The 14314-nt window shown below is 33.7% G+C and overlaps 1 protein-coding gene across 4 annotated transcripts in view; it reads left to right on the plus strand.

Annotated features, from left to right (window-relative positions):
* Positions 1 to 14314, plus strand: part of Esf1 (ESF1 nucleolar pre-rRNA processing protein) — a 70139-nt gene that overhangs the window by 2723 nt on the left and 53102 nt on the right. For all 4 annotated transcript variants that reach the window (XM_021255084.2, XM_004840833.4, XM_013070734.3 and 1 more), the window contains exons 3-6: positions 3580 to 3905; positions 4676 to 4789; positions 7252 to 7352; positions 8285 to 8437. In XM_021255084.2, coding sequence (XP_021110743.1) covers positions 3580 to 3905; positions 4676 to 4789; positions 7252 to 7352; positions 8285 to 8437 — 694 coding nt within the window. The remainder of the gene's footprint in view (positions 1 to 3579; positions 3906 to 4675; positions 4790 to 7251; positions 7353 to 8284; positions 8438 to 14314) is intronic.

The raw sequence follows: 14314 nt of genomic DNA on the forward strand, positions 1-14314 counted from the left end.
AAGTAGAACGGTTCAATAGAAATACATAATTTTGAGTTTTCTAGTGGTCGTGTTAAAAAGAAAAAGAAACAAGTGACATTAATTTTAATAAAATATTTCAAAAATCAAAAAATTTTCAAAAGTAATTTATTTCAATATATAATCAATATTTTAAAAATTAATTACGTTTTCATGCCAGTCTCAAGTTGGATGAGCCATATTTCAAGTGCTGAATTGCCACATGTGGCTACTATGTACCATGTTAGGGTAGATCTGAAGTGAAAGAACTGTAATACAAAATAGAAAAAGAGTACCATAAAAGGTGTTTAATAGAGGAATGTGAAGTTCAGAAGGGATCACTGAAGATGTATGTAATCAGAAAGATTCCTAAGGGAAGCAGTATTTTGATTGGGGTTGGAAAAAGTTAACTGTGTTAATCAAAGCATTCTACATGGAAAAAAAACTTTTTGAGCCAAGTTGTGACTCGGCATGTTCAGAAGAGAATTTAGTAATCCCATTTGATTAGATAATAGGTCTTGAAGAAGTAAATGAGTAATAGAGCTAAGAATAACTATTTAGAACTAGGTAAGAAACACTTGGCTCTAGTTTGTATTTATATGTTAACTGTTTATTAAAATTTTGTATTACCTCTAGCAGCAGGAAATTTTGAAGGTTGATGTTTCTTGTTTATGTAACTAAAAATAGTTCAGATGAGCCAAACAACCTGGCTGTGCTTCTAGGACCCAGGGAGGTTTTAGGAAATGGTGGAGAGAGTTAACATTAGGAAGATAGAAAGTATCAAGCTGTGGACAGAATTCTAGGTTGGAGAGACTAGGAAATCGGAGATGGTATCCCATTTCATTTGCTATGGAACTAGGCAGCAAACTTCATGAGATCCATCTGGAGAAAAGGGATAGGAATCTAGTTACTGAAATTGGAGCATTAGATTGGACTGGCATTAGCTGCAGGGTTGATTTGATGTTGACTTGTGAGCTAAGTTGGTTTAGCATTCTTGAAGTTCCACTTAAGGCACTGGATTAGTGTAACATGTGGAATCCTTTGGAGTGATTTTACAGAATCTTTACATATCTTTTCCAACTTAATTTTCTCAGTAACTTTATAAAACAAAAGTGATATATACAAGGACACAGAGCTGGTACTATAGCTCATGTCTTCTAAATCTTCTACTCTTAATTTGTATTTGTGCCACAGACTAGAAAAGGCATTATTTATTAGTATTAAGTGACTCCATATATAGCTTTCTTATTCATCAGTCATTCCATCAAATACTCTGTACAAGGGACTTTTTAAGTGCTATAAAGTAAAAGTAATATGAGCAGGTGCAGCTTGATACTTCTCGTTATGAAAATCTTTATGCCAGCATTTACGCTTCTAGGAATTTAAGTAAATGATTGGACATATGTGCAGTGTATTGGAGCATTATTTTTTAACTTAAAAATTGTAACCTAAGTCATTAAGGTGTTGATTAAATATGTTGCAGTACATCCAAACATGTATGATATGTGAAGTTTTAAAAATAGGTTACAAAATATCAAAAATTATAAGACCAGCTACTTTAAAAAAATTATTTGCTAAATCATAGAAAATAAAATTAGATATGTACCAAAATAATCATCCAGTTATCTCTAAATGAAAAATTAGTCTATTTTCTTCATTAAACCAATATTTTCTTTAAAAGATTTTTTTTTGCAGTCAGAATTTATTATGTTTATAGTCAGGTAGAAAAAATGATAAAGCAGTTTTTTAAAAAGTAATTTAATAAGTAGCAAGGTTTAAAATAACTACTAGGTGGGCTGGGGAAGTAGCTCAGTGGTGCCACACCTGCCTGGCAAGCACAAGGTCCTGAGTTCAATTCCCAGTATCGGAAAAAAAAATAACTACTAGAGTAGTATAATCTAGGAATAGAGGCAGTTATTTTAATCCCATTTTATTTCAATGAATAAATACTCTGAATGTAGTTGATGTTGTCAGAACTATTTAAAATAATTTCTTTGATCTTCCATGCATCAGTTTGTGATACAACCCAAAATGTGCTATATATACCATTGTTAAATGTAACATTTTAGGTGATACTTAAACTTTTTGTAGTAATAGGTATGAATTATTTCAACATCTTGGAAAAAGTATAACTACTATGTCACTTCTGTGACATCAGGTATATTTAGAGTAAAACTAGTATTTTTTAAAATTTACTGAAAAATATCAGTAACATGGAAAAAAATGCAAATGGTACGATAATGATTGATACTTGGAAAATATTGCCACACTAGGTAGAGCTGGGTGTACAAGGTGATATTTTTAAGTATATTGCTTAAAAGTGAATTCTGCTTATCTCATAATAACTTTCTTTTCCTGTTGGCTTTTCTGATCCTTTGTACAGAAATTATGATTATGTCTTTTGGCCTTTTCACATTATTTCTACTTTATTGTACTAAAATAAAAGGTATTTTCTACTTTCTCTCCTAACAAGATGCCTTTTTGTTCAATTAGTCTTTTTTGTTGTTGTTTCTTGTTTTTGAGAAAGGGTCTCACTATATATTTCAGGCTAGCCTTGAATGCACAGCAATCCTATCTCAGCCTCCTGAGCACTGGGATTACAGGTATGCACCACTATGCTGAGCTGTTCAAATAGTCTTAAGTCAAATGGTATCTGTGAGACTCTTTGCTTATAATTAATACACCTGTCTGCAAACTGAAACGTCTCTCTGATGCTTTAGAGCTCAATCATAAATCAATAAACAACATCTTTTTATTTATGAATTCATCAAAGGCATTGAATCATGTTACAGATTATTTTTTTCCCTTCCACCTAACTCAATTCTTTGTATGTATTAGTCAAGAAATATTGGGCCAGTGAATAAATATAATAAGAGGATAGGACTAAGTTTCAGTCTAAGCTTTGAACTTTTAAATTTGCTTAACTCTCCAAAGTTAGAGGAAACAAGCACCAACTGAAGTAAAATGTGTTATATCTTCTATCTAATATATATATATATTAGATAGACGATATAATTGGGATTGTGAAGACTAAAAAGAAAAATCCTGTTTAAACAAAAGCAATCTTGTACTCTTGGTATATTGCTAACCCTAACAATTAAGTTCAAGAATTAGCAGAAAAGTCACGATTATTATTTCTGTCTCTATAGGTGATCTCATCCATATACAGCTTCTGTTGTCAACTACATTTAAATGAGTCAAATTTTCTTCTTCAGCTCACATTTTTTTATCAGTATCCTATGGCCAACAGCTTGATGTTTTCTCTTGAGACGACTGAAAGGCACTTTGAATTCAAAACTGAACTCATAGTCTCCCTTCACCAAATACTGTAAACAGTTATTTTCCAGTGTTTCTTGTTCATCTGTCCATCTATCCTGCTGGCTCATGAAGCCAGTACTTTCATCTTTGACACTTCCAAAACTTCCGTTTCCCATATTAAATACCCGTGTCACTTACTACCAAGTTTATACTTTCCTTTATTCTGCATCATAGAAGTTACATCTTTTCTGGATTTAATGTCACAATAATTTAGATTCAGCTTACTTCAGTATGTATATTCCTCCCTCCTTTGACATTTTTCAGTGGTTCCAGTCATAATAGGAGATAGTGATGCTAACGTGTCTGACAAAGATGTTCTGGAGGAAGATTCAGACAATGCTGATGAAAGTGATGAGGAATCTGAAGTTGAAATCACAGGTGGTGGTAGAGCTTCAGCTGATGGTGGAAGTGAAGATGAAGATAGTGAGGATGATGATGAAAGTGACAGTGGCCCTGATCTTGCAAGGGGTAAAGGAAATATAGAAACTAGTTCCGAAGATGAAGATGATTTGGCAGATTTATTTCCAGAAGAACCTGGTTTTGAGCATGCTTGGAGAGAATTAGATAAAGATGCGCCCCGGGCTAATGAGGTAACATTTTCAAGATTACTTGTTAATGACATAGTACCGTTAGCTTTTTTGGGTGGTAGGATTGGGAAAGGGCTAACGGTGTATGTTGCTTGGTGGTAGAGTACTTGCCCAAAATGCAAGAAGTCCTGGGTCTGATCCCTAGCATTGCCAAAACCAAAAAATAATATTGGTACCAATAAAGTTTTTCCTACTTTTATTAATTTATTTGAAAGGACAATGCTAGAAATTGAAACCAGGACATTATGCCTATTAAGCAAGTGCTCTACCACTGAGCCACATCCTTAGCCCCTAGTAGTAGTATTCTTGATGATTGTTTAAAATTTATTTATATTTAACATGTTTATGTAAGTTAGAAGATGTCTGCCTGAGCAAATAAGGACATTCTACATCAATAAGTCACTCAAATGTTTTAGAACTTTAGTAGTTTATATTTCTGTTCCTGTTGTACCTTAGGGAAATGCTGTAGGGCAACATAACTTCCTCACTCATGCACGAGTGGCAGAATAGCTGGCTTAATAAACGTAGTTAAAAAGTCATTTTATGATCACTTTCTAATTCAAGAACTGAAAACCAACTGAAAGTGCTTTATCTGTTATAGTTTACTGTTTGATTAATTTGAAGCTGTCTTTTACATACTGAAACCATTTAGATAACTACTGTACTGGTAACATCAGAACTTGGAAAAAGAAGGATTACATTTTTGAATCTTTATTTTTCAAGCACTGAAAATGATATCGATTTTATAATATTTAATTCCTTTACTTTCTCAGATTACACATCGACTAGCAGTTTGCAACATGGACTGGGATCGATTAAAGGCAAAAGATTTACTGGCTCTGTTCAACTCATTTAAGCCTAAAGGAGGTGTTATATTTTCCGTAAAGGTGAGAATTGATTTCATTTTAAAGGAGATGTTTCTGAAGTTAAATCTGACTTTTAATGACTTAAAACTAACTAGTTTTCCTTTTAAAGAAAACAATCTGGAAATTGTCCACTGCAATTAAGTATGAAACTGATGTAACAGGTATAGTGTTAGAAAGGAGATAAAATTTTTATTGATGGGTTTTATGATTGCTCTGAAAACCTAAAAAAACACAGATTCAATGAAAGACAAAATATAAGCTAGATACTAAAAAAACAAATTGCATAACCTGTTACTAGCATTAACAAATTCGGAAAAAAAAATCCTTGTTAATATACCTGCAAAATCACATAAAGTTCTTGAGAATTACCTTAAGAGATACCAGTGTTCTATATGAAGTGAACTATAACACTTGATAAATTTGAAAAACAAATTTTGATACATTGTATTTCAGGCTAGCATAATGATTAAGAATTTGCACTTTATTAGGGCTCAAGTGTGGGAGTGTAGCTTACAGATAGAGTGTTTGTCTAGCATGTCCAAAGCCCTGGGTTCAATCCCCAGTACCACAAAATGAATTCAAGCTTTGCATTATGATAGACCTGTGTTCAGATGTTGATTCTTGTAAATGTTCTGCGATCTGGGCACTTTAATTATAATCTCTCAAATGTATTTTCTTCTTTGACAAATGGATATAACAATGTTACTTCCAATGGTGACTGTAACGATTAAGTGAAAAGAAGCTCACTGTATTTAATGTACTCCCTGAAACAGCTCCTGATGATTAGTGGTTTTTTGTTTTTGTTTTTATTTTGTTTTTCTGGTACGGCGATCGAACTCAGGACCTTGCGCTTGCAGGCGGGCAGTGGCACCACGGAGCTAAATCCCTGGCCTGATTAGTGTTCTTTTTTAAAAATATTTTAAAATGTCAGTTCTACAGTTATGTTGTAATTTTGATCTGAATTCCAGTTTGGTGAAGTTTTAGAAAAAGAGAATAGTAGTCATCTAAGAATAAAGAAAACAATAACTAATAAATTTTTGAAAAATCGTGCCAATATAAAAGGTATCACCATACCACTTATAGTATCTGAACATTTTACAATGCTTTGAGAGTTAACACATTTGGGATAAAATTGGACAGAATAAATACACAAGTTCGTCTAATTTAGATTAAAATAAGCTTGAACATGTTGGGAGAAATGGACAAATTATTGGATAGGAAACGTGGTTTATAATTTTCATGTTATAATAGCCTAAATTAAATAGCAGAAAGGAATAAAGGGAAAAAGTTAAAAATCAAACCACAGAGACAGGATAAAAAAGAAGTGTATTGTTAATTCTTATGTTTTAGGAAATGGGTAGATAGCTTCTAGATCTAGAAAAGAAAAATAAAACAACAAAGAAAGAACAGATGTTACTACATGTATTTAAAACTTCTCTGCAACCAATTATGTAAAACTTAACATTAGTAAGAAAAATTCGTATCTTGTTGATAAATTGAATTTCATGCAACTCAAAAAATTATATATTAGTTAACAAATATATGTTAAACTCAGCAGTATCAAACCATGTTAATTTAATGTAATTGTATTTCTTGACTCTCAAAGTAGCTAAGATTAAAAATACCAAGTCCTGGGCTGGCGATTTAGCTCATTGGTTTCGCCACCTGCTGTGGGAACTCAAGAACCCAAGTTTGATCCCCGGTACCAAAAACAAAACAAAACAAAACAAAAAAATGTGTTGTGCAGTGAAATCCAACAAGGTAGCAGAAGTGAATAACCAAGAGCTTCCTATGTGAATGAGTGTGAAATAAAAATACCAAGTCTCAGTGAATTAATCCTCTTTTAGATACCAAGACTGTCTAATCAATATACTAAGACTATCATCAGTTTTGTTCTTTACTATTTGAAGAATTTCTTTAGAAAGAAAGCATTGGAGGGCCAGGGATTTAGCTCAGTGGCACTGCACCTGCCTTGCAAGCGCAAGGTCCTGAGTTTGATCCCCCATACTGCAAAAAAAAAGAAAGAAAGCATTAGATAAATAATGTCACTTAGGGGTAAGTTGAATATTATAAAATTGGTTTGTTCATTAGATTTTATGCATTTCTGTAGTTTTTAAAATATAATTCATGTAATCTGTTTAGTCTCTGTTGTTGTCTGTGTTTACATTCATACTTCCTTGTGCTGAGCTTCTTCTTTTGCTTTTCTTAATTTTTCTTTTGAATTCCCTAAACCATATTGTTCGGTGTGATGTGTGGAGGAGATACTCCATTGTTGTTTCCAAGCCCCAGATCTGTTACTCTGTAGCCAGCATGACTTAATTTAAAGGAAATTCTTCAGGATGCTTTACCTTCCTATAATGAGTTTGGAGGGAGTTGTTTTTATTGACTGAAGTTGTTTAAAGAGTTCCTGACCATGACAGGTTTAGGTATTGTATGAAAACAAATGTTTAAATTATATCAATCTTATTTTGTTGTACATTTAGATATATCCTTCAGAGTTTGGAAAGGAGAGGATGAAGGAAGAGCAAGTTCAAGGACCAGTGGAGTTATTAAGCATTCCTGAAGATGCTCCTGAAAAGGACTGGTATTGAGTCACTGTGGAAACTAATCTCATAAATTCATGTCATTAATTCAGAATCCTGGTTATCTTAATTGGACTAAAGTTTACACTTTTATCATTTATGGTTCAAACAGATTATAGTCTATCAGAAGTGGCATACTGTGTGTATATTTACATTTATATATTCTTGAAAATAATTATCACAGCTTTTGCAAAACATTTCATGATAAATTAATTTAGAGTTCTCTCTCATTACTCTGAATTAGTAAGTTTTGTTTTCTTTCTGAGATGTTACATTCCTTATAAATGGTACTGAAGGTCTGTTTAACCTTCAAATTATACCATTTTTCTTATTTGAGAATTAAATAGAAAAATAAAAGAATTACAGTAGGTATAGAAAAAATAAATTTAAAATTGTTTTTAAGCCACTAGGTGGAGCTGTACGTGCACTTAATAAAAATGGTGATTAAGTAGATGGGTGGCAGGAGAGGCAGATGAAAACTTTCAAAGAGTATTCTGTAGTTAAATGAAATTAAACTTACAACTGTTTAGACTTGATGACACATGAATATGGAGAAAACATTTTTCAAGATTATGAATTTCTTTAGAGCTAATACTTTCCAAACATATTTTTTACTATAGTAAGCTGGTCCAGCAGTTTTACTTGAGAAGGTTTATGGTATAGCAAAACAACAAACAACCAAAATAAATAACTTTTCTAAGAAATACAATTACAGATAAGTATATGTAATTCTTAGATTCCATTTCTAAATAATAAGTTTCGATCCAAATCCCAAAAATCTGTATCTTGTCAGAATAATAATTTAAGCTGAAGTATTGGATGATTATAAAGGCAAAGTGATCAAATAAAGGTAGCTTGGAGTGAAAGCCAGCTTTTAGTGTATTTTTTTCTTAAAATGATTACATTTATTTGTAATGAATTTTCCTCCTTTTAGGACCTCTAGAGAAAAATTGAGAGATTATCAGTTCAAACGACTGAAGTACTATTATGCGGTAGTGGACTGTGATTCTCCTGAAACAGCAAGTAAAATTTATGAGGATTGTGATGGCCTCGAATTTGAAAGTAGTTGTTCTTTCATAGATCTAAGGTAATCCAGTATGTTTCTTACCAGTTGAATCTTAGTGCAAATAAATAAAATATCTGAACAGGGAGTACTCTGCTGTTTTATATTCCAAGAAAGTTATTTGCTTTTGGATGAACTGTCATATGGAACATCACTCTTAAGAAGGAAAATGAACAAGAAAATGCTAAAGTATTATGTATAAAACATTCCCACATTTATGTCCTTTCAGACATATTGGCTGTGATATGCAGTGAAATTTCTTTGTAGCTTCCTTTTAGCATTAAGAGCCAGATGAAGTAACTTTAAAAAAAAAAATGACATTGGTATAGGGACAGAGTAATTTGCTAATGGACTGGTTGGTATCTCTGGTTCTGTGCTGTCTAATACAGTAGCCACTACTTACATACGGATGTTTTGTTTCATTAAAATGAAAGAAAATTTAAAGTTAATTTTTTCAGTTACACTAGTCATTTCAAGTACTTAATGGGCACATTTTCAACAGCAGATACAGACTGTTGCCATCATAACAGGAAGTTGTCATGGAGAGCACTAATCTAAATGCCATTTCAGTGAGTGAACGATATTGCTGCCATTGTCTTCAGACTTAGGCATTGCTTTCACCAAGTGCTCAGGCTTCACTGACCCAGAGCTGAAAAACCTTAGATGGTTGTGAATATGAGTTCTACGAAAACAGGAAGCTGAGCTACTGTGCCCTTTTATCTTGAGCCTAGTCCTTTTGAACAAGAAACCATTCTACTGTGACACTGAATAGAAATCACTAGGTTAGAAGCTTTGTTCTCAAAATGGTATATTTCAGGAAAAGATGCATCATTTCATACTCTCTATGGCTATCGTAATTCTGATAGGCTGGTAGAAAAATTAAAAATGGAATTTATAATTTGAGGTAAGACTTTATTGACATGCTTAAGTATTCAGCAAGGATGGCATGATCAGATTAAACAAGCTGTTTCCCTCTCTTTTTTTAACAGTTTCAATAATAGATTCATGTTCCAAATGTTTAAATTATTTACCAAACATTTGTTAGAATAGCAAACACTTTGAAGATCATGAATTCGTGCTAATTTCTTTTCAGCATTGTTTTGTTCTGTTTCCTGTTTTGGGACATTTCCATGCAGTCTTAAAATAAGCTCTTGTGGTACCTAGAAAATAAGGTCAATAACCACGGGAAAATTTTAAATTTTACATTTCTTCTTTTACTTTTTCATATATAACATCAGGAAAAGACATTTGAATTTCTGCTTCCATCCAGTTATCTAAGGAAACCTTTTTTTAAAATATACCCCAAAATATATATAAAAGCAGTCTGATTGGATTACATTTAAAAATACCAATCTCACCAGGTGTAGTGGTGCACACATGTAATCCCAGCACTCAGGAGGCAGGAGGAGTGCCATGAGTTTAAGATCACCTGGGCTACATAGTGAGTTCAAGGCCAACCTGAACTACAAAGCAAGATCTCTTCTCAAAAAACCAAAAACAGCCAGATGTGGTGGGGCACGCCTATAATCCTAGCACTTGGGGGCTGAGTCAGGAGGATTACCTGTGAGTTTGAGGCCAGTAAGGGCTATGTAGTGAGTTCAAGGCCAGCCAGAACTACATAGGGAGACCCTATCTCAAAAGACAAAAAAAAAGAAACCCAAAATGAAAGAAAAATATTGATCTTATATCTGTCTATAGTGCCACATGCCTATAATCCTTGCATTTGGGAAGGCTGAATCAAGAGGACTGCAAGATTTAGCCTAGCCTGGGCAACTTAGGTGACTTAGCAAGACTCTTACAGATCCCAGGCTCCTAGGGCAGAGAAGCTCAGCCGGTCCCAGCACCCGGAAGGAAGCTCCCCCACTGCCATCCCAGGCTCCTAGGGCAGAGAAAGTGAGCTGGTCCCAGCACCCGGAAGGAAGCTCCCCCACCGCCATCCCAAGCTTGTAGGGCAGAGAAGGTGAACCACGTAGGCGCCAGAAGCACCCCCTCCCGTGGAAATGAGAAGACACGTAAACAAGTCTCAAAAACCGACTTCTGGATCACCTACAGCAACCCCAAAGGGAAACGAGATGGAACAATCTGATACTCAGCCACCTGGACTCTCTGAACTGGCAACAAAAGAGGATCTGGGAAAAATGAAATCAGAAATAATTACTCAGATAACAGCAAAGATTTTGCTCATGGTGCAAGACATGATTAATAAATCTGGAGAGGACACAGATAAAAAAATGGAGGATCTGAGGAACATGATGGAATCCCAACATAGGAAACAAATGGAATCCATAAAACATACAAACAGATTTCCAAGAGATTAAAAACTCCATTGAAAGTCTGTGCAGCAGAATGAACCAATGTGAGGATAGAATTTCACATATAGAAAATAAGATTGCAGTTAGTGACCAGGAAAAGAAAAATTGCTTTAAAATTGTAAGGGAACATGAGAAATCAATTCCAGCAGCTGCTAGACAATGCAAAGAAGAATAACATAAGACTGATTGGAGTCAATGAAGAAAGAGGAGAGAGTGCAGATGACATAAAACAACTGTTCACAGAAGTGATGGCAGAAAACTTCCCAAGGAGGGGAAAAGAACTTGACATACAGATAAGTGAGGCATATAGGACTCCAGCTAGCCTTAATCAAAAAAAATCTACACATAGGCATATAATAGTTAGGATTCCAGAAATCCAACAGAAGAACAAAATTCTACAAGCAGTGAGAGAAAAGAAACAAATCACATACAAAGGAAAGCCCATCAGAATCACAGCAGACTTCTCAATGCAAACCCTCAAGGCAAGAAGAGCTTGGAGTGATGTATTTCAAGCCCTAAAGGAAAACAGCCTCCAACCCAGATTGATGTACCCTGCAAAACTATCTTTCAAAATTCACGGTGAAATAAAATACTTTCATGATAAAGAGCACCTCAGGAACTTCATGAATACCAAACCAGCACTCCAAAAAATTTTAGACAATACCCTAGGAAAAGACAATGAGGATCACAACCCCAGGAAACCCAGCAGAATGAATCCATTGGGCATGACAAATTAAACGCAAAGGGGGAGAATCCAACAAAAAGAAAAAGTAATGACAAGGCTTTTAAAACTTTTGACTTCATCTCACTAATGAGTGTATAATTCAATCTTATTATTGTACTGATTAGTATTTTTCTGATTCTAGAGTTGCACACCATTCCTTGTGCTATACTGGCTATTTATCATCTTATGTCTACATTTTAATTGGGCTGTCTATTACTGAGCTCTAAGAATTCTTTATATATTCTGGTCATAGGTTATATGTATTGTAAATATGGTCTGTTTAAGGACTACTTTTCATTTTAATGATGTCATTTAAAGTTCTAAATTTTGATGGAATCTCATTTATCAATTTTTTTCTTTTATACATCATGTTTTTTGTATCCTAGGTAGTTCTTGCCTACCCTGAATTCATAAATATTTTCCTTTATAATTTCTTCTTAAAGTTTTATACTTTTAGGCTTTCTTATTTAGGTTCATAGATCCCTTCAAGGTATTTTCATGTATGGAAAAAAAGGGTTGAGGTTAATTTTTTTTATATGGATACCAGGTGTTCTAGTGCCATTTGCTGAAAACACTATCTCTTCCTTGGCTCTTGAATTAAGTTTATATTCTATAAAATGCTAATGTTAAATAGTCTTTCAAAACTCAGTGGACCATATATGTGTGGTTCTATTTCTAGATTCTCTGTTTTATTTAAATGATCTATATGTCTTTCCTTACACCAACACTGCCTTGATTACTGTAGCTTTAGAAGAAGTCTTAAAATTAGGTACTAAACATCTTCCAACACTGTTTTTGTTTTTGTTTTTAACTTTTCTAGGTCCTTTGTACTCCTACATAACTTTTAAATTTCAATATCCAATTCTTCATTTATAGCAAGTATACACAGACCTGAATTTTTATATATACCTTGTGTTTTCTAATCCTGCTAAAATCAAGTACAAGTTCTAGGGGCTCCTAGAGATTTCTTAGTATTTTCTCTGTAGATGATCATTTCATCTACATATAAAGATTTTGCTTCTGCCATGCCAATCCTATCCTAGTTGTGTCATTTTATTCCCAGACTATTTTGGTGGGGACTAGGTTTCAAAGTTTAATTGATAGATAAAGAGTAAACATATCTGCCCTTGTTCCCCACCTTAAGGAGAAAGCATTGTATCTTCTCCATTTATATAAGGCATTCTCGCTGGAAGTATGGAGTACATGTCTTTAATCTGTTGAGAAGGTTCTGTTCCACTTCTAGTCTCCTGATAGCTTTTACCATGAACAGCTGTAGAATTTATTTAGTCCAATACTTGTTCTCCAACTAGTGACAAGATCATATGGCTTTTTCCTTTCCTCTGTTAAAATGATGACTTTTGGGGGTGGATCTTCCAATGCTGAACCAACACTGCCATCCCTATAACAAAACCACTTTCTACATCCTGCCAGATCTGACTTCCAATAGTTTGTTTTGTTAAACAAATTTCTAGCTATGTTCATACTTTTTTCTTCTATTATCTTTATCCAGTTTTAGGATTAGCACAATGTTGAGTTCCTAAAATGAGGGGAGAAGTGTTCCTTCTTTTTCCTGCTTTAATTGTTTGATATAATTTATCAGTTAAAATGTTTATGAGCCAGCTGTTGTCATATAGGTAGGTTTTCAAGCTAGGAATATACTTTCTTTAATAGGTGCTATTCAAATTTTATATTTCCTCCAGAGTTAGTTTCATTAATTTGTCTTCCAAGGTACTTCTTAGAAGTTGTCAAATTTATTTCAAAAAAGATTTTTGAAATATGCTTTCTATATTCTTTTAAATTCTGTAAAATCTGTGGTAATGTCTCCTAGATCTTAATATTGTAATTTAAAAAATGTATAACTGATATTGTGTAACAGGAAGAAAAGGTCTAAAAGATCAGGGGAATTGGGAGGGGTAGGGGAAGGGAAAAAAGGGAAAGGAAAAAATATGAAAAGAGGAAAAAAAAAAAATGGAAACAAGGTCTTTGCAAATAGGGAAGGAAGGGCAAGTAAAGGGGGAAAATAATAAGAACCAAGATACTCATGTAAAGGTACAAGTTCCCAATGATGAATGTAACTATTTTATACCTAAAATGTACCAATAAACTTAATGGGGAAAAAAAAGACTTACAAAATATAAAAGGGATAGGGTTGTAATTCAGTGTGAAGGTATTGGGTTCAATCCCCAGTACCACAAAATACATATATATTTAGTATATTATACTAAGTATAATTATTATATATTAAGGCTGTGCAACAAAAGTGTAATCTGCATGGGAATAGTATACAAACTTAATGAAAATTATCTGTTTCCCCCCAAAAAAAAGAAAAAACTTTTTTGGGGGGTAATATAGAGATTGAAGTCAGGGCCTTTGCACTAAGCTACATCCCCCAGCACTTTTTAAAAATTTTGACACAGGATCTCGCTAAGTTGCCCAAGCCAGGTTCGAACTTGTAATCCTCCTTCCTCAGTCCCCCAAAGTGGTGGCCAAAACCTTATTTTTAATATAATATATAGTCCTTGCCTTTTATGTGTGTATGGAAACAATCTCCTACATTTATAAAACGTAAATACCATAACCACAGATTACTTGGTGCTTTACTTTTTTTTTTTTTCCTATTTGCAGATCTGATACCTAAAAATTGTTAATTACAGTGGCTAATTTACTTTGTAAAAGGCAATTATTTGAAATAAAATTGTAAGAATATTACTGAGGGCTTTGGGTCTTGAATCAACCTTCTGTCCTTATTTTCAAGGACACATCATGTGTTTGATATTTTATATTCAGAACACGTACCCATAGATCAGACCAGTGACTGCACTATTAGAAGTCGGGGTCTTTTTGAAACATGGATCCATATGTGCT

This window comes from Heterocephalus glaber, unplaced genomic scaffold (genome assembly GCF_053883595.1).
Source record: "Heterocephalus glaber isolate CG9 unplaced genomic scaffold, H.glaber_assembly_v1.0 deba00001532, whole genome shotgun sequence".
Lineage (NCBI taxonomy): Eukaryota > Metazoa > Chordata > Mammalia > Rodentia > Bathyergidae > Heterocephalus > Heterocephalus glaber.